Genomic DNA, 19,268 nt, shown 5'->3' with positions numbered 1-19,268 from the left:
AGCCAAAATACAGCAAAATTTAGATTTTTGAGGAAAAATTGTAAAAACGGGCTGCAAATGAAGTGTCTGGGTTTTTCCCTGCAAATGTTATAAAAAAAAAAAGGGGTTTGTGGGGCTGAAATCACATGTTCCCAGCTTTTAGGGAATGACAGACTTTTGTCAGAAAACCAACATTTTTTACAGTTTTGGCATTTTTCTGGGACATAGCCTATTTTTGCTACGTTTTGTGCTTTCAACCTCCTTCCAGTTAATGGTAGAAATGGGTGTGAAAGTAATAAGGGATCCTGGAAAGATATACATTTCAGAAAAGTAGACGAAATTCTGAATTCAGCAAGGGGTCATTTGTGTAGATCCATCAAGGTTTCTTTATAGAAACTAACAGTTAAATAAAGGAAGAATTGAAAATTAGTTGAAAAAACAGCCTTTTGTGTCAACGTTTTCACCTGTAACTTCTAATTAAACAGCTCTTTGAAAGCAATATACCATTACATCCACTGAACCTTCCTGGTTGTGGGATATATATGACTTGTAGGTTCACCAAGAACCCCGACGAACCCAGAGTCAAAAACTGAGCAGCAATTTGCAATGGCTTTTTATTATGTACTGGGTATATAGCAATTATTATGGGAAAATGTAACAATGGAAACATCTGTATGAAAGGCACCTATGCATTTCTGAAATGGGAACAAATTATAGAGTTTAGAAACAGTAGATATTTGCACATTTTCAAAATTGGGAATACTCGTACTAGCATGAGAATTATCGGTCATTTTTCAAAATGACTTCTTTTTTACACACTGTCTTTTATTTGGAAGGCAGAAATGCATCGAAAGTCAATAGGTAATAACAGTTGCTTTACAAATCTGAATTACCTGAAGTCTTCCGAGAAAAATGGTACCTCACTTGTGTGGGTCGGCCTAGTGCCCGTGACAGGTTAACTGCTCAAAACGCAACGTGGACACACCTCAATTTCGCAGTGAAAAATGACCCTTATTGGCAAAGTGCCTAGCTGTCATTTTTTAACCATAGCTCTGCCGATACCTAGGGAAACCTACCAAACTCACACATTTCTGAAAACTAGACACGCAGGGGATTCTAGGGAGGTATGGCTTGCATGGATACCCCAATGTTTCCTTACCCAGTGCCCCATCTTGCCCCCCCAGGAGGGGCAGAAAGGCTGTAATTGGTGGGGGTGGGGGCATTGGCATGCCCATTCTGGGCAGCCCCCACCATAATTAAAACTTGCCTCAAAAAATTCCTAATGCCCCCATCTGCCCCCCCGGGGGGGGCTTAAAGTCTACTAAATGCCGGAGTTTTTTGGGCAAATTTTAATTGGGGTGGGTGCCCCCACCCTAATTAAAATTTGTGCAAAAAATCCCGGTCTTCTGGGCTTTTTGCCCCCCCCCCCCCGGGGGCAGATTGGGGGTTAATGCCCTTACTAGACTTACTAGACGCCAGGGATTTGTTTGGGCAAACTTTAATTGGGGTGTGGGTTGCCAAAAACGGGCATGCCAATGCCCCCACCGCAATAAAAAGAATTCCCCCAAAAAACCCTGGAGTCTAGTAGGCTTTTTGCCCCGCCCCCCCGGGAGGGGCAGATTGGGGGCTACTGCCCCTCCTGCCCCCGGAGGGGCAGGAAGGTTGTAATTTTTGCAGGGAAGGTGTGGGGGCATGGGCATACCGGTTTTGGGCAGCCCCCACCCCAATTCTAATTTGCCGCAAAAAACCTGGCGACTAGTGGGCTTTTTGCCCCCCCCGGGGGTGCTGATTGGGGCTAATGCCCCCATCTGCCCCCCAGGGGGGCAGAAAGGCTGCAATTGTTGTCGGGAGGGGTGGGTGCCTTGGTACCTAGTGGGCTTTCTGCCTCACCCCCCCCCCCCCCCCCCGGGGGTAGGTTGGGGGCTTCTGCCCCATCTGCCTCCCAGGGGGAGCAGAAAGACATAATTTCCCCAAATTTGTATGGGGGAGCAAAGGCCCTTGCCCAAGGGGCCGCTTCCCCCTCCCTGGTGTCTAGTGGGTGGATCCCTGCTTGGGGATCACCCTCCTGGGGCGATCCCCAAGCAGGGATCCACTGGGGATACCATTGGAAAGGGGAGATTCTTCCCTTTCCAGTGATACCTCTCCCGTCTTTCTACGTGCTCAGGGGGCTGAGAGAGCCCCCTGAGCAGGTAGAAAGTGAAACTGAAATGAACCTAAATGTTCATTTTAGTTACAATTGCTGTGAAATGACGACAGCGCGAGGTGCGCGCTGATCGTCCTTTCACAGAAACCAGGGAGGGGGCCTCGGAAGCTGGGGAAGTTCTTCCCCAGCTCCTGAGGCTCTGGGGGGAAAAAAGGAAATCCCTGTGCTATCTGCAGCAGAGGGATTTCGTGCCCCTGTCCTCATTACAGAATGGTTCAGTCATGAGCATAGGAGCACCGATGCTCATGACGGAATCATTCCGTCATGAGCATCGAAGGGGTTAAATGTGCTGCCCCCATTTCAGTCGCGAAGTTATGCTGCCCTGGGGGCAGCAGAATCAAGTGAAATGCGGAGCAGCTTTGAAGCAGTCGCTCCATGTTTTCACAGTGCAGGCGGCAACCCACCTGCGCTTTTAAGGGGGATTAGAGATCCCATTGCAGGTGGGTGCAGTGAGTGACTGCACCTGCCTCCAAGGGGATGTCTGAGGGGTTCATAGGTCCCTCTTCCCTCATTTGCAACCCTCTAGAGCAGAGGAAACTCCCTCTGGTGATGGTACTGGTGCTATATGTGCTCCAGGGCTCTCCGTATTACAGAAAGGGCCGCACAAGTATCTGCAGCCCTTTATGTAATACCAAGCGCCCCCGGGGCACTTTCCATAAAACTGCCACTGGTGTTTCGGAAATTTTTTGCAATACCAAATTATACAAGATTTCACCAGTGTATCAAATCTTCACCTAGACCTAATTTCAAATACACCCCATCACAAATAACAAAAAATCTGGTTTTCCTGGTTATTTTGTATTGACAAGGATAAAATTAGTTTTGAGGAATGAAGGCTCTGAGGCATCTCATGAATTAAATAGATAGTCTGGGACTAACCTTTTTCTTGTGGTCGTCTCTGAAAAGAGGCATGTCAACCAGTTATTGTATTGTTTTCATTTGTGCAGGAGCCTACATCTGCGCTCTTAAGGTACATGTGATGCCTGGCTGGCCATCTTGTTTGGGGTTTTGTGAACAGCAAAGTACATTTGTGGTTATTATTCATATATTGCTGTCAAAAATGGCTGAAGTTACTGCTTATAATTTGTTGTATTTTTTTTTTTTTTCCTCTAGACATGTCGCTCACATTGGGTGGGAGTCTCGCTTTGCAACGGTAGGTGCTTCTCAACTAGTTAATTCATTGCTTTCAGAATGCAACAATTGTATTTGACTTTCAATTAAAACCAAAACCAGTCCTGCCAAAAAAGTTCCTATCCGCCCAGTTTTCGTGTTTGTGTTTTTTTGTTGTTTTCTTCTCTACCTGCCTCTCTCCGCTGTGCTTGGTGCCATAAGTTTTGGGGAGTTAGTAAGTAACTCGGCAAAAAGCTTCGACCTCAAAACTTTGCTCTAGGCCCCCAGGGAAATGCCCAATAGTATGAATGTCCAGTCCGGCCCTGGAGCAGGTAGGAACCTAGTGGAGTCTTCAAATGGATTTCTTTGAGGGTGGGTGAGAAATGCAGTGCTTAAGTCTTACAATAAGTGCCGGGCCTAAAATGATTCTCCGAAGCCTGTGGCGACGCTATCGAAGGTCTGGGTGCTAGATGCTGATGCTTTATAGTTTTGATTCCACACCATGACTCTTTATTCCACTACCACACTCCATCTCTTTATCTCACACTTGCAGGTGTTTTTCCATCTGTATTCTCCTACTGTCACTTTTTTATTTTTTATCTTTGTCTTTTTCCATTTGCCCCCTTTTTGTGTGTTTCTCTCTTGCTTAGGATCAAAGTGTGTTGAAGGAACATTGGGTGCAGTCCCTAAATACGAGTACCTGAGGGCTACACCGGCTCAAATTAAGCTCTGTAGAAATGGTGCTCTCTGCTTAAAGCAGAATAATGGTCTCTGGTTATAACGCCTGCATGTTAGTTGCACGCAGGGTGAAATCTTCTCCTTAGAATGTCTGTGTTCAACACTGCCTTAATTTAAAGTCCCTTTTGGAAATTTAAGTTTGGAAAATCAAAACGGTCCTCGACAAGAGCCAGGAATGCAGAATCGCACATACTGCATCGTTTGAATTGAGGTAGTGAAGGCTGGAGTGGCAACACCTAGTGCAAGAGGCGACAGTGTCCTGCTTGGTGACACCCTAGTGGAGTTCAGTGCACGACCGCAGTTCAATATGGTGCTGCTCTGCAGTACAGTGCAATAAGCTGCAGTGATAGTGTGAAGCGTTGCAGCATTTAAAGCCGTATGATCCAGTGTAGTGATTGAGCAAGTATGGAAGGCCCAGTGCAGTATGGTAGATACTCTTATTTGGTGTTTATTTCTTGAAAAAACTCTTGTAGCCTAAACTGCTGAAGTAAGGTTGCCAGCCACATTAGCAGCATACTAAATGGATTTTCTGAAGGCCTCGTAATATGGGAATTCAACAGAGAAGCTTCATACAAGCCAAGGGACAGTGAAAATGCCCTAATTTTGCTTGTGAAAAATAAGTTCGAGTTCGAAAGAGTATTTGTAATCTATTTTATTTTAACAAACATTTGTACATTACAAAAGCACTCGTTTGAGTGCTTGTGAGTCAGATGGACTATCCATTTTGAATTCTGAAGGTCCCAGCGGTGGAGCCAGTAGCAGGGGCAGTGGGAAGGTATTTGTTTGGTAAAATCAGGCCTGCATCTCCAAGACTCTGCCTGTGCTCCTGTTAATGAATGGTCCGTGCTGTCCCTTGCAGTGAGTGAACAGAGCCTGCCCTAACAATCCAGTGTCTCCACGTGCAGGATTGAGCACTGGAGCAGCTGGTCAATTACAAAGCATATCTTGATGCACCGGTAGTGGGAGGCCAGGCTGTCTTTCTGTCTAGGATGTGCATGTGTGAATGTATCTTTCTACCAGTGTGTCTGTTTGTTTGAGTCTGTGTTTGTGTGTGTGTGTGTGTGTGCACATCTTTGCATGTTCGTGTCTGGCCACCCCCTCCCAAGACCAGCTCTCTGGTCCCACGGATCACTTTGCACCATGTGTAATCCCTCACCTCTGAGGCAAACCACCTGCACCCTGTTATGCGCCTCAAATTAGTGTGTCTTGCAGCTGCCCCCCACCCTGACGAGGCAGTGTACACTGATCTTTTCTGATGATGTCCCCTCATCCCTCACCTATTTGACAGTCTTCCACCGCACCCTCTTCACTCTTGTGAGCCTTTTAGGAAAGCAGAGAAGCACAATGACCAACGGGAAGCACCCCATGGCCCCATAATCGATCAGTCCTTTACACTGCGCATTTCCAGAGCGAGTGAAAGAGATTGGGCTTTCAGTTGTGCAGGATGTGAGCCCTGCACAAGTAATAGTTCTGTCATTTTCTCCTTACTGGCAACCAAGTACCCGTTGTCCCACTTGACTCTCTGAGGGTAGGGAAGCAGAGGACTTTAATGCATACTCAAAGAGTTGGTGTGGGCAAGTAATCTCAATTTGCCGGCATGCAATAACACTCAAGTCCTTGTCCAGTCAGTGTGTTTTTCTTTGGAAAAGGAAAATAACATGTATTACACACACTGCTAAATACTATGCATTAATATGCATTACTTTACAAATATATGCATAAGGTAAGCCCCTGTTCAGGGCACCACAAAGAAGTAACCCCAACAAAGCACTCAGGACTTTATAGGACGCTCCCTTGCTGGAGCAGTGAATAATCAAACAGCCGGTTTTTCCCACTGTTCCATTAATGCGGCTTCATGCTGAGGGTTTTTCCCTTTTTTGTAATGTATTTATTTTTTATGGTGTAAGTGGCACAGTCCCGCCTGGTGCACCCCGATGCTACTGTTCACTTTGGGGGCTGTGGTGGGAGCCCCAAGGCCCCCGTGACCCGGATACCTCTATGCTCACATCTCCAGTGCTGTGTGGGTGCTGGCATCCTCAATTTGGCTCCGGATGTGGTTGGAGGAGTTACTTTTCTGCTCCCATTGCAGGAGCAGCTCTTCCTTTGTTCTCTTGCTCCCGTCTGCGACAGGAGCATCTACATGGCCCTCTTTTGGTGTTCTGGGCCCTGGGGATTGGGGGGGGAAGGGGTAGGGGGAGGGGGGGTCTTAGGGTTACCCTTAATGATGCATCAGCGCCTGGGGATTTGAGGGGTCAACTGGGGGAAATCACAGCAAGGAGGGGGCACATGCACATTCAAGGCTGGACTGGGACCCAAAAGCAACCCTAATAATTTTGTCAGAGCAGCCCATGGGGAAGGGAGGGGGCTCAAGTGTGAAACACTGTTGCTTTTGTTACTGGGGGCTGATATTGCAGCAACGATGCAATACTGGCCCCCAGTAATAAAACCAGACCCCGCCCTCTACTGCTGCAAAACTGGCCCCCACCTTTCCAGCCTCCCAGGGAAACTACCAGTATTCAGTATTAGTAATCTTTATTTCGGTCATAGACCATAAAAGATAATCGATCCAAAAAACATACATTATTAAAAGGGAGAATATTACAATTCATAAAAGGTATATACAATAAAGATTACATTAATTCATAAGCAATTCATTAAAACAATGAGCAAAAGAGTAAAAGTTTAAAATGGTTATAAAAACAGTGGTACGTAAAATCAGGGGCTGTTTGGTTGAGCCTGAGGGTTAGGCATTAGAAGAGAACATCTCCTTCGCCACGCAGCATGCCAGAAACGCGATACCGAGAAGACTATGGGTAATGATGTATCAGTCTTCAAGATTCTGTAGGCAACCTTACAGTGTGGAGTCCCCATGTTCCTACAGAGTTGGAGAAGCCAGCGTTTTCTGATTAGTTTGTATGTGGGACAGAAGAAAAGAACGTGCAAGTCAGTTTCACTGTTGGCTCCGCAAGTTGGGCAATCAGAAGGGTTGTCAGCCGACCACTTTCCTGTAAAAGCTCTCAGGGGCAATGTGCCATATCTAAATTGCATGTACAATTTTCTAGAGACATTAGGCTAAATCAGGTCTAAAACGGGTTCTATTTTGAACTCCACCTTGATGTTAAGAAAATCCATAGTCAGTGGGCCTAATTTGTTATTGGCTAACATCATATTTTTATTGTTTAACCAAAATGCATTAGCCAATTCGGCTCTAGAGAGTTTAGGGGCAGTTATTTCAGGATGATGCCATAGAGCAGGAAACCCTAGTCTAATAAGCTCCCTTTTAATATATAGCAGCCACAGTATATTGGCTAGGCCAGAAAGGGTCGTTAGTGATTTTAGGTCGTTTTGGTAGTTCACTAGCTCCGGTGTTGCCCACAACCTACGCCAGTACAGTAATGGCCTTAATGCAATTTCATCCTGGATAGGCCTAACTCCCAAGTCCAATCTAAGTGGTGTGAGGGGTGTGCTAGGTGGTAGGGACAGTAATGACCTTAAGAACGAATTCTCAGATCTGCCGATGTCTCCAGTTAGGCAGTGCCCCCAAAGTTCACCCCCATAAAGAGTTGCAGCCCGTGCTTGTGCTTTGTATATCTCAATGGTGGGTGCTATGGGTTTGGAGGTGGTCGCTCTATACATTTTGAGGATCCCACCGCAGGTCTGCGTGAGTCGTAATTTAGCTTTTGCTAACTGGGGACCCCATTCCATCCTATCCGAAAGTGTGACTCCGAGATATTCAAACACTGTGACCCTGTCCAATGTAGCACCATTAAGAGAAGGATAAGGGCCATTTTTTTTGGGCGGGTTGCACACCATAAATTTTGTTTTCGAGGAATTAACCTAGAGCCCTCTGTGGGAACAAAATTCAGAAAAGCTGTCAAGGGCACGCTGTATCCCCATAGGGGATTTTGACACCAGCAGAGTATCATCGGCAAACATTAGTGCCACCACCTGCTCGTTGTTGAGTTTGGGGGCATCGATGTCCTTAACTCCCCTCAGGTGGGGCACTAATGCGTTAGTGTAAAGGGAGAATAGGGTTGGGGCCAGGACACATCCCTGTCGAACTCCACGATTAACAGGGAACTTTGGAGTCAGATTGCCCCTCTTGCCACACCTGACTTGGGCAAAGTTGTCGTTGTGGAGCCGTTTTATAATCCTAAGTAGGCAAGCGGGCATCCCCATCTCAGCCAAGACCGCCCAAAGGGTTTGCCGGGGAACTACCAGTACAGCCAGTCCGGTCTTGTAGACACCCCTTCCCCATCAGGGAAATCTCACCAAGTTGTACTGACCCACAGGCACTGGCCCACCCCAGGGGTTTGTAACTGAGACGAAGCAGAGGCCCACGTGCTCTGCTTTCTGGTGCTGGCATTTTAAAATGGGCAGATCTTTGCAGAAGCATTTAATCTGGCCCCGTTGGCCCAATTATCTTTATCTTGGGCTCATTTTGCTCTTAGTGTTCAGCTCTGGTCACCAGGAGTGTATTCAACAGGCCTCCTGTCTTCTAGAGTTGTGCGCTTTTCATTTGCAGGGAGCTAATTCTACATTCTCCCTGCCCCAACCCTCCCACCTGACTCCTGGTGGTTGGGGCTTCCTGTGCAGCTCCTCGCTCCCAGCCAGCAGAACACTCTCCTGCCCACACTCAAGCCTTAGAGCCTCCTGGTTGTCTTACGGGTACTTGGAGAAGCAGAAGAGGTCAGATCGTACCCCTACTGGTCGTTGGGGAGGATAACTGTCAGGCATCACTGGCTGTGGAGAGACTGCTCTAGTACTGGGTGTAGGCAGTTGGTAAAGTACTTAAGTCCGTTAGTTGCATCTGGTGTCTTTTCCTTCCAGCTGTCAATTGTCACGTTGTCACCTTCCAGGTTCTTGCTCTTTCGCTTCCTTGAGCAGGAATTTGGAAGGGTGGGTGGGAAGTTATAGATGCCAGGCACCCCTGGCAAATGTTAGGCTGCCATATTATGCCTCTACTCTTATTCCAAACCTCCTGCATAGCATTCTGGAACAGTCCAATATGGCTGCCATGCGCCCGTAGTCAGAGGTCCTGCGCCTGCCCAAGGTGTGCCTATGATAATGGGCAAACTCTTCAGTGTGATCACTCCAAACCTGTTCTGGGTTAGCTCCCGTTCCCACTGGTTTTGGTGCCAAATTGGCTAGACGATAAAAGAAGGGGACATGGCTGGTTTCAGGTTAATCTGCCAGTGGCAGGGAAGGCCCCTTTGAAGTGTAACTAATCATTTGGCACAGTTGCAGGCCAATCTGTCAATGCAAGGGCAGTACCTAGCCACATGCAAACCCTCTGTTCCCCGTGTGAGAGCAATACACATTCCTGCAGGGGATCCATTCAGCTGCCAGGCGACTGTTGAATGCTTACAAGATTTAGGCAGGAAATGGTAATTACTTTTGCTCAACAGGTAGACAAAATTTGATTTTGGCATTAAATTGTCAGTGCTTCACTATGGAAGCAGACAGCCTTGCAACAGTGGGCACTTCACTGTAAAGACATGTTCAATTATAATTTCTACATGTCTTACTTTTAACTATTATGCAGTCTGCCTTTATGGCAATAGGACCTACATAGGGGTGGCTTATTGATATTTTACAGGAAGGTCTAGGCCTGCCACAGGCACATTACCTGTTGTGCACAGTCTGCTAGCAGCACAGTTTCTCGTATGCATCCTGCACATGTGCACACAAGCGCGTTCAAGTGTAACCGCCCCAGCGCCCCTTACCCTAATTTGGCTGCAGCAGCCTTATCTTAAAAGGCAGACAGACTGTAATCGTGCTCTATCAAATTAACATGAAATAACAAAAGCAAAAACTGGCCAATCAAAAACAGAAATCTGGGCATACTAAATGAGAGGAACCCATTTGCAACAATGCGGATTTCTGTGTGCACTTGGTACCCTCGCATTTTGATTGGTAGTGTATGAGGGTAAATCGGGTACACCTCACTGGACGGGAATCTAGCCTTTCACACTAGTGGGGTACTCCACTGGTTTAGCATGCATATCTCTAGTAAAGTCTCTTTGGATTTTTTGGGCAACTTACAAGGAGAACTGGTTCTGTGATCTCCTGCAGGAGTATCAAAGTGAATGAGCATAAGGCGGTGCTTACTCTAGAAGTATCTGTCCTCTTGCTTCTATTCTTTCATCTATAAAATGCTCTGAACCTAACGGTCCAATCCGCTGTAGTGAGATTTTGGGGCTGTGATTCTCCTGTGCTGAGAGGGTTTTCTGTATTGTAAAACCCCCAGTTGTTTGGTTGAAGGGCAATTTTCCACTTCTATTCTCACACGTGGGCTCCACCTGTGTCCTGCGCACTCCCATGGGCTGCCAGTTTAGTTTCATAGGATAGTTGAGCGAAAGCTGAACTCTGCTGCAGCAAGAACGACACACAAGGCATTCCAAGTTGTAGATCTGATTTAATAATGGAAAGTGTTTATAGTGAGTGCTAGAATGTTTTATCAGACTTTCTAAAATAAAAACCGGCACACATTTACAGAATCTAATATTTTAGGGGTATTACCAATTATCCTGGAATGCTCCTTGATTAAGTTTGGGAAGATGTGGCATAATGTCCAGAACTGCTGAATTTGGGATCCAGGTTGGAGTCTCTGCTTTCGCTCCACATCCTGTGATTCTGAGCAAATAACTTACCCTCCATGTGCCTACATCAATGAATGCAACGCTTGTGTAATGTAACTGGTTCTCATGGAAAGCACTCCAATACCTTTGGGTCGAGTTTGCGCTGTAAAAAACTGCAAAAAACTATCTCCAGTGCTTGTGGAGATGAGAATTCCCTGCAAATGTTTAATCCATGGGAAGATTTTTTCCCTTTGGAGAAACCACCTTTCCTAAACAGGTACAAGGTTTGAAGGTCATCAATTACCTTTCCCACCCTTATAAAGTAGCTATTCCAGACTTTCCCTTCAATAAATATCTGACCATTTATAGGGCGAGACAATTCGGGGGAACTTTGTGCATGGACACAAGTATGTATTGGCAGACGTCCAGTTACTGTTACAGGTGAACATGCCTTGAACTGCTCAATCCCCACCTTTTGTGTGGGATTTACTCCTAACGTAATGTTACATCGTTGTGGGGTGTTATGATCTGGGAGTAAATGGATTCATGATTGTTAGGTCAACTTTTCCTTAAACCCTAGAATCCAAATGTCCAGTCATCTGTGCTGGGTTGCAAGTGCAAACAACATTGCTTTGGGAATCCGGTGCTTTATTTCTTACTCAAGCTATATTTACTACTCCTGAGGTTTGTGGTTTGTTCTCGGGGAGCACAAAGCATCCCACTTTGTCAATTATGCTGCGTACTGACAATAGACCACATACTCTTTGGTCTTCAGCTCTCTTTGCTCACAGTACAGTTGTCTTCTGGTAGATTCTGCTCTCCAGCATTACTTGGACTCCCAGGCTTCACTTTGTGTAGATGCTGCTGGGTAATGCCAGATCCTAGATAATCTTATTTTTTTTCACCTTCAGCTTTGTTCTAACAGCAGGATTACCTTCCTTTAAAGAGTGTGTTTGCTGCGAGATCATAACTACGCAGGTCTGCATTTTGGGAGTATGCCACCGATTTATCATGGCTGCATAAATAATGTTCTTGGTATCCAGCGCTGCCATTGATCTCAAGCTGGGATTCCTCCACTCTGAGTTCATAGGTCATGCTCTGTGCACCATATGACTGTTGGTTGCTGGTAACACTAGAGCCTACATTGCATTTAGTCCTCCTTTGTGTCCTCCTGTGATGCTGGGATCACCCCCTGGGAGGTTAGGTTCTTGTGTGCTAGGTTGCATTGCAGATCTTCCTCTCTGTGGCTCATGTTGGGCCCCGACAACTGACCTCTGCCCTGGTTTATTCTCCAGCTCTTTGCTCTCATGCTTGATTTGTTTCTCGTGAAGAGAAGTCTTTGGGTGCTTCTGGAGAAGCCACATGTTTTCTTCTGCTTTGGCTGCTAGCACATTACGCTATTTAGTCTCCAGCTCAGTCCTCGTTATTGTGATTACTCCTGGTTTAATGTTCTATGCTTCATGTCTTCAGGCTCCACTCTGTGTGGATGTTACTGGGCTCTGGCAGTGACTCCATGAATACCCATGGATGTTAGTACTCCAGCCCTTCAATACCCACTTCTAAAGTTGGTTTACTCACCGTTGGTGTTGGAGCAAATGAATGGCTTCATGAGTGCGAAGCCATCTTTTGACTGTGTGATCCAAACTACTTCTGAAAAGAGTTGGTCAAATAACATTTTGACTGACATTTTGACCTTGGAGTTCATCTAGCTGTAAAATGCAATTGACTGTCATTGGCCTACACAAAAGGTGAGAAAGGGAGCAAGAACCTTATTGGAAAGCTTGCATAACCAAAAGTCTGCAATGATCAACTGTATAATGAAGCTGTTAACATATTCGGAGCCCTCGTGATCCAAAATCTGGCCTAAACAGACCCAATACATAAGGCTTCAATATTTGCGGAGTGCAAATAGTCAATGAGTTGGCATAAAAATATCATTGATACAGACTCTGATATTAAGAGGTGGCACCAGCGGCGGCTCCTCCGCAATGGCGGAGGAGTGTTGCCCCACTGACAGGCGCAGAGCCAGCATATGAAAAATAAAACTGTTCTAGCATTTTGTTTTCTGTTTTCCGGCTCTGATCCAGCTTGTGCAGGCAATGGCAGGGCATGGGAGGGTTGGGGGGGGGGGGAGGAGGAGGGCTTGTGCACTCCCTACGTGCACATGTGTTTGGCTGGCCATCTCAGGCCGACCAAAACATACATGTGCACTTAGGTTTCTCCAGCCCGACTGCATTCAGCAGCTGTTCTGGAAAAACCCCACAGACTCCATGACTTGAGCTGGGCGTCTTTCCAGCCCACTCAGTCTAAGCCCCGCCCTGCTCTGCAGCACAAGTATTGGATGGGAGTCTGTCTCCGGGGCTGCTGGGTTCAGGAAGAAGACAGCAGGAGTGATGCTCCGTGGGAGGTGGCCGGCGGCTTCAGGTAAGTTCTTCCCTTTTTTTGTTCTTTTCTTTTTTTTTTTGACACAATTAGGGCCTTGCTGGAATCTACACCATCCCATAATAAATGGGTCTTATTACAGCTGAGTGCTACCATAATACATCCACTCAATGCTTGCGCTGAGAATGTGTCTATATATTGTTATAATTAAAAATAAGTAGATTTCTGAAATGTCACCACTGTCACTTGGGTAGCGACATTGACTCACAAATGCCAGGGGTGGTGGAAGCAACAGCACATGCCCTTTGACATATGACTACGACATAGGCAATGAAAACACATAACCTCTCCCAAGGTAGTGCCGCAGCGTGGAACATCAAATTCCGCCCTACATCACAGACAAGATACCTTGGTCCGCAAATTCACTCAAAGGCATTCATTGGTGGGGCCCATGACACCAATACTCGCACTCCGTTGATCTGTTTCCCTAGAGGAATAAGTTTCCAAACGCTGACATGAAAGGAATATCTATACCTTTTACTCCAGATACGTTGACTTCAACCCTAAAATATTCCTCTCATAAGGGGATGAATCATTTAGTTATATATGGTTTAATGATATACACTTTACATACTAAACAAAACACTCTTCTTTAAATAATCAACACAACACATTTATCAATTAATCAAATATTCTTTATCTAAGAAATATTGCAAAATCGTTAAATCAGCATAGCAGAACATCATATTTACCTAATCTGGCTAAAAGTCGTCCTCTAAGTCGTCAGGTCAAGGAAATGATCTTTAATCAGCAAATTAGGCTGCAAATCAGTCTCTTAAAGATTCAGGATAACAGCTGTCCAGCAGTGTCACCGTCCTCTCCGTCAGCATAACGTCAGGAAATCGAGTTCGTCCGAGAAGAGCAAGTTTTGTTAGTTCAATTCCCTACCTACTTTTATAATGACAATGTCAAAAAGTAGCAAGATCGGGGTTTAGAAAGTCCTGGTTGGTCGACTCTGGGTTGCGGGGAAAGGTTCTCAGGGTGTCGAACTAATGAACTCATCACACTAGCTGATTCCGGTTTTTAAATTGTCCATTGTCCTTTCTTCTGGCAAAGTTCCCGGAGAGACCTTGAAGGGTACATGCTCTCCCGGGGTCCGGTCCAGGCCACTGTTCCTGGCGGTGACGCATGCGCACATCACCCAGAACCTGAAGTTGTCAGGGCAGTCACGTTCAATATCTCGTTCAGCCATTTTGTCTAGGCCGGAATGGGCAACTTAAGCAAAAGAAACACAAAAACGTAATTAAAACATAGAAATGGCTAATAAAATGTTATTCCCTTGCTAATACCCATATGTGTGTGTAGTTATCTAGCAGAAGCAACACTAAGAGCGGTTTATACTTACGAAATAAAGCACAAATCACAAATACATCACCAAAGCAACGTATATCATGCAATATTCTAATTTCTCTAATATTAATATGCGTACATAATTTAATTTACGTATGAAGTCATGCAAATAGAAATTGCACGTGTAATTCATATATTAGTAAGGTTGATTTAGTAAATCCCCTCAACAATTAGTACGGTATTATTCTAATTAGTATAAACCTGCAAATGGGGAGGGTATACAACATTTTGCATTACCCGCTCCAGCAACCCCCCCCCCCCCCCCCCTTGGTGATTTTATCACCACACCAACAAAAAGTTTGTCTTTTCCTTTACGGAAATTTTCGGAATGTGTTCTTGCTCTTATTCATAATTCAGTTTCCCCTAATTCTTCTCTTTTTGCTGTTTTATATATACTCTCCTTCCACTCTTCCAATTCTAATCCTTCAAATTCTCTTTTCTGTTCCTTGTCTTTTCTCCTCAATTTTTCTCTTTTTAAGCTTTTCTTAGTTTTCTTACTTTTACAACAAATACAACCTAATCTTATCACTAATATTATAAAAATCACACATGTTAGTGGAAACAATATTTTACCTATAAAAGTACTACCTAGCTTAACTAAAAAATTCTTAATAGGGGGAGGAGCCTAGCGCGCAACCAAGATGGCCACGTAGGCTTACGGCTCTCGAGGGCCTCCGCAACCTCCCACGTCTATCCTGACTTAATCCTGGTTTATTCGACGGGCGTTTTCCAGGTGAACTTGCGCTGAGGTGCCACCAGTTTTCCAAATCCGGATCGGACGCCGGGAACCGGAATGGTTGCACTCCGAAGTTTTCGGCCTGCTCTTGCCCTGGTCCCGATCTCGAGCTGGTGAAGTGCCTGGGTATGAAGTGAACAACAGCGGCTGGCTGGGCTCCACCTGTCACGGACCCCGCACTTTCACTTTCGTTTTCAAGCTCGTTTTCTGATATCGGCTGAGAGACTTTGGTGTTTCAGAGGGGCGCGGACGGCAGTGTGTCTGGCCTGCCTCTCGGACTATACATGGGCTTACTGTCGGCGACGGCTGTGTTCAATTGAATTAGCTACCTGGCCCCTTTTTCCTGGTGCGGGCGGGTGCCAACCTCTGTGGCCTCCGGACGATGGCGGCGAGACTAGACGGAGACAAGTCGAAACCCAAGTCAACTCGGAGGGGTGGCTATACCCAGGTCAATAATGTGGATCGATATGCGCAGGCAAAGGGATCCCCTGGTGGCTCTCATAAATCGCCTGAGAGGTCTAAAGAGGTCTCAGACCCATCGTCAGAATTGACTTTGCTGGACGTCGTGGGCGCCATTGAGGAGATGATCGCTGTGGGTCAGCAGTTTGATACCTTGGCTGATAAATTGGACGCGGTCCTGATCGATGTGAATTTGGTCAGGGCAGACCTGTCCAAAACTAACGAGCGGGTCGACTCCTTGAGTCAAGCGGCGTCGAGTCTAACTGTTGACGTGGCTGCCCTGCAGACGGAGGTCCGTAGGTTGCGGCTAGCCAGTGACCTGACGGACCGTCGACTTGAGGACTCCGAAAGCAGGGCTAGACGGAACAATGTTCGTATCATTGGAGTGCCGGAAAGGTCGGAGGTATCTGCTGCGGATCTTTTTGTGGAGGATCTGGTGACCAATCGTCTCGCGCCCAAGGGACTGAGCAAGTTCTTTGCGGTGGAGCGGGCCCACAGGATTCCGGGTGGTGCGCCCAAGGTGGGTGCTCCCCCGCGGCCTATAATCGCCCGACTCTTTAACGTTCGGGATAGGGATGCTATCCTTCAGGCGTCGAGGGTGGCCGGGCCGCTGAAGTTTGAGAACTCTAATGTCAGCTTTTACCCGGACTTCACGCAAGCGGTCCAAAAACAACGGCTGGGATTTTTGGGCGTCAAACGGCGCTTGAGGGACATGGAGCTGAAGTATGCGATGTTATTCCCAGCTAGGCTGCGGGTTGAGTTCCGGGGTCGCTCACACTTCTTCGACCGTCCGGAGGCGGTTGGAGACTGGTTGGATGCCCTGCCTCGGGGACAGGATCGAGACAGTCGGACGGCGGAGAGCGGACAGGATTTGGTGGAGCAGGACTAGAACTTGGTTCCTGGTGATGGACTGGACTGGTGACGTTTTGTACCTTGGCTCAACTGGACCCTAGTTTGGCACAATATGCCCTCCAAATGCCTGGGGGTTGTGGGGAGCTTATTGGGGTCCTTTCCTCCTTCTGGGGTTCTTTTTGTGGTATATGTTAGGGCGACAGGCACACTGCGAGTTGGGGGGGCTGTTTGGGCTCAAGCAGGGGTGCAGGGAGGGGGGAGTTGTGGTTTGGGGATTGTGGGGGAGGGGGGGTTGTTGGGGATTGTTTGTTTCGCAAGGCAATGTGAAGTTCTCTGCTGACTTATCCGGTTTGTGCTTTCCGGGATGTGGGTATCCTGCACGGGAGTGGGATGGGGGGGTAGGGGATTGAGAATCCTTTCGTGGAATGTAAATGGACTGGGGGACAGGATCAAGCGCGGGGTGGTGTTGGAGTTTTTGAAACGGACTTCGCCTGACATTGTTTTCCTGCAGGAGACACCTTTGATTGGGAACTCCTTCCATGCCCTAAATAGGAGGGGCTATCGCCTTGCCGCTCACTCTGGTTTCTCTTCTGGCTCTAGGGGAGTGGGCATTTTGGTTAGGTCCTCTCTCCCATTGGAGGTGGACGAGGTGCTTCACGATGATAGGGGGCGCTATGTGGCACTGGTGGGGAGATGGGAGGGTAGGACTGTTTCGCTCGTTGCTGTGTATGTGCCTCCGGGGTTACAGACGGCTACATTTGCTGATTTGGGGCGTTTGGTCCTGGGACTCCCTGGGGGGTTCTGGTGTTGGGGGGTCACTTTAATGCTGTTGTCTCCGGGTTGGAGGACCGTCACCCCCCAGGGATCTCCCTAGGGCTCAGGCCTGGTTGGGTGGCTTTTTGGACACCTTCGGATTTGTAGATTGATGCACCCGGGACAGGCGCAATATACCTTTCACTCGGGGGGCCCATGGGAGTCTCTCGAGACTTGATTACATGCTTATGCCGGCGATCCAAGCTGGTATGATTGGGGAGGTGCGTCATTTAGCCCGTGGTATTTCTGACCATTCCCCTATATGGTTGCAATTGAAGGTTGTCCCTGGGGCAGAGGGGAGAGTAGCACCCGTTAGCATATACGTAACCCTAAGATCCGCGCGGAACTGGTCAAGTCCACTGATCACTACTTCAATGATAATGTGGGGTCTGTGTCGTCGGCCGTCTCCCTATGGGAGGCTTATAAAGTGGTGATCAGGGGACAGGCCTTGTCCCTTATCTCCCATGCTAAGAGGTGCGAGAGAGCAGAGGTGGTTCGCCTGGAAACTAAAATAGCTGAAATGGAGGAGGACTTGGAACGGGGAGTTACTGATGAGAAATTGCACGTTTACAGCCTCAAACAATCAGATTATAGAGCGCTAATCACGGAAGCCGCTAAAGGGATGAGTAGAGAGCAGCAAGGACGACTGTATGATGTGGGGGATAAGGCCGGAAAATTGATTGCTTGGTTGGATAAGAAGGAGAGAGCGAGCAGGGTGGTGCCCGTTGTGGAGAGAATGGATGGAGTGCGTGTGACTGACCCGGTGGAGATCGTTGACTGCTTCGCGGATTATTTCCGCGGGGTATACTCTCCGGTTTCTGTGCGTTCGGAGGAGGATTCTCATCTGTTGCTTAGAGACATTGCATTGCCAACCCTATCGGAGGCTGATGCAGTATTGATGGAGGCGAAGTTGTCGTCAGATGAGATCGCTCTGGCCACTCGCTCGATCGCATCGGGTAAGGCTGTGGGTCCTAATGGTCTTCCCATCGAACTATATAAGTTGCGTCCCGATAAGATAGCGCCGTATCTTCGGGACATGTTTTTCGCGGCACGTGCGGCGGGCTTCCTCCCCCCTGACCAAGGCCTCGCCAACATAGTTGTGATACACAAAGAGGGGAAGCCGCGAGATCGCTGCGCCTCCTATCGGCCCATTTCGCTGTTGAACGCAGAACCCAAAATTTTGGCTAAGGTATTGGCTAATCGACTGGTTCGGGTCGTGGGCGACTTGATTCATCAGGATCAGTCCGGTTTCATACCCCATCGGAATACCGCTCTGAATTTGAGGCGGTTGCACGGCGTGCTTGCTAGAGCGGAGTTTATACGTGAGCCGGCCATCTTGGCATCTTTAGATGCTACTATGGCATTTGACACTTTGGAGTGGCCGTATATTTGGGCCGTGTTGGCGAAATTTGGGTTCCGCCCTGAGTTTATTGGTTGGGTAAAATTACTATATGCTGACCCACTGGCTCAGGTGGTGGTGAATGGTAGGGTGTCGGCTCCCTTCGCACTGGGGAGAGGTACGCGGCAGGGATGTCCGTTGTCACCCCTTCTCTTTGCACTTTCTTTGGAGCCTCTCGCCGCCTGGTTGCGTTGGGAGCCGTCGCTGCGAGGCATTAGATGGACGCCGGAGTTTGAAGACCGTGTCTCCCTTTACGCGGATGACATCCTTCTGTATCTCACCTCTCCCCGACAGTCGCTAATTGTATTGGTGGACGTACTGAATTCCTTTTGGTCGCAACTCTGGCCTGGTCATCAACTGGGCCAAGTCATGTGTTTACGTCCTCTCGGGCGAGGCCCCCCTCCTGCCACGGGATTGCCCCATCCAGATTGCTACACTGGGGTTCAAATATTTGGGAATCTTTATCTCTCTGGATCCCGCGGTCCGCTATGAGCGAAACCTTCTCCCTCCCCTCCAGCGATTAAAGGCCGACGTCGCGAGGTGGCGACGACTTCCGCGCTCGCCGCTCGGACGGGCGACATCATTGTTTAAAATGATGTCGCTACC

The 19,268-nt window shown here is 47.6% G+C and overlaps 1 protein-coding gene across 1 annotated transcript in view; it reads left to right on the top strand.

Moving 5' to 3' along the window:
- LOC146797527 (uncharacterized) overlaps nt 1-19,268 on the top strand; it is a 192,741-nt gene that overhangs the window by 28,825 nt on the left and 144,648 nt on the right. Inside the window, exon 3 of the mRNA XM_085627565.1 lies at nt 3,296-3,335. Coding sequence (XP_085483691.1) covers nt 3,296-3,335 — 40 coding nt within the window. The remainder of the gene's footprint in view (nt 1-3,295; nt 3,336-19,268) is intronic.

The sequence above is a fragment of the Triturus cristatus genome, chromosome 9 (assembly GCF_964204655.1).
Source record: "Triturus cristatus chromosome 9, aTriCri1.1, whole genome shotgun sequence".
NCBI lineage: Eukaryota > Metazoa > Chordata > Amphibia > Caudata > Salamandridae > Triturus > Triturus cristatus.
The sequence above is the reverse complement of the archived record's forward strand: the minus strand, read 5'-3'. Positions and strand labels throughout refer to the sequence as shown.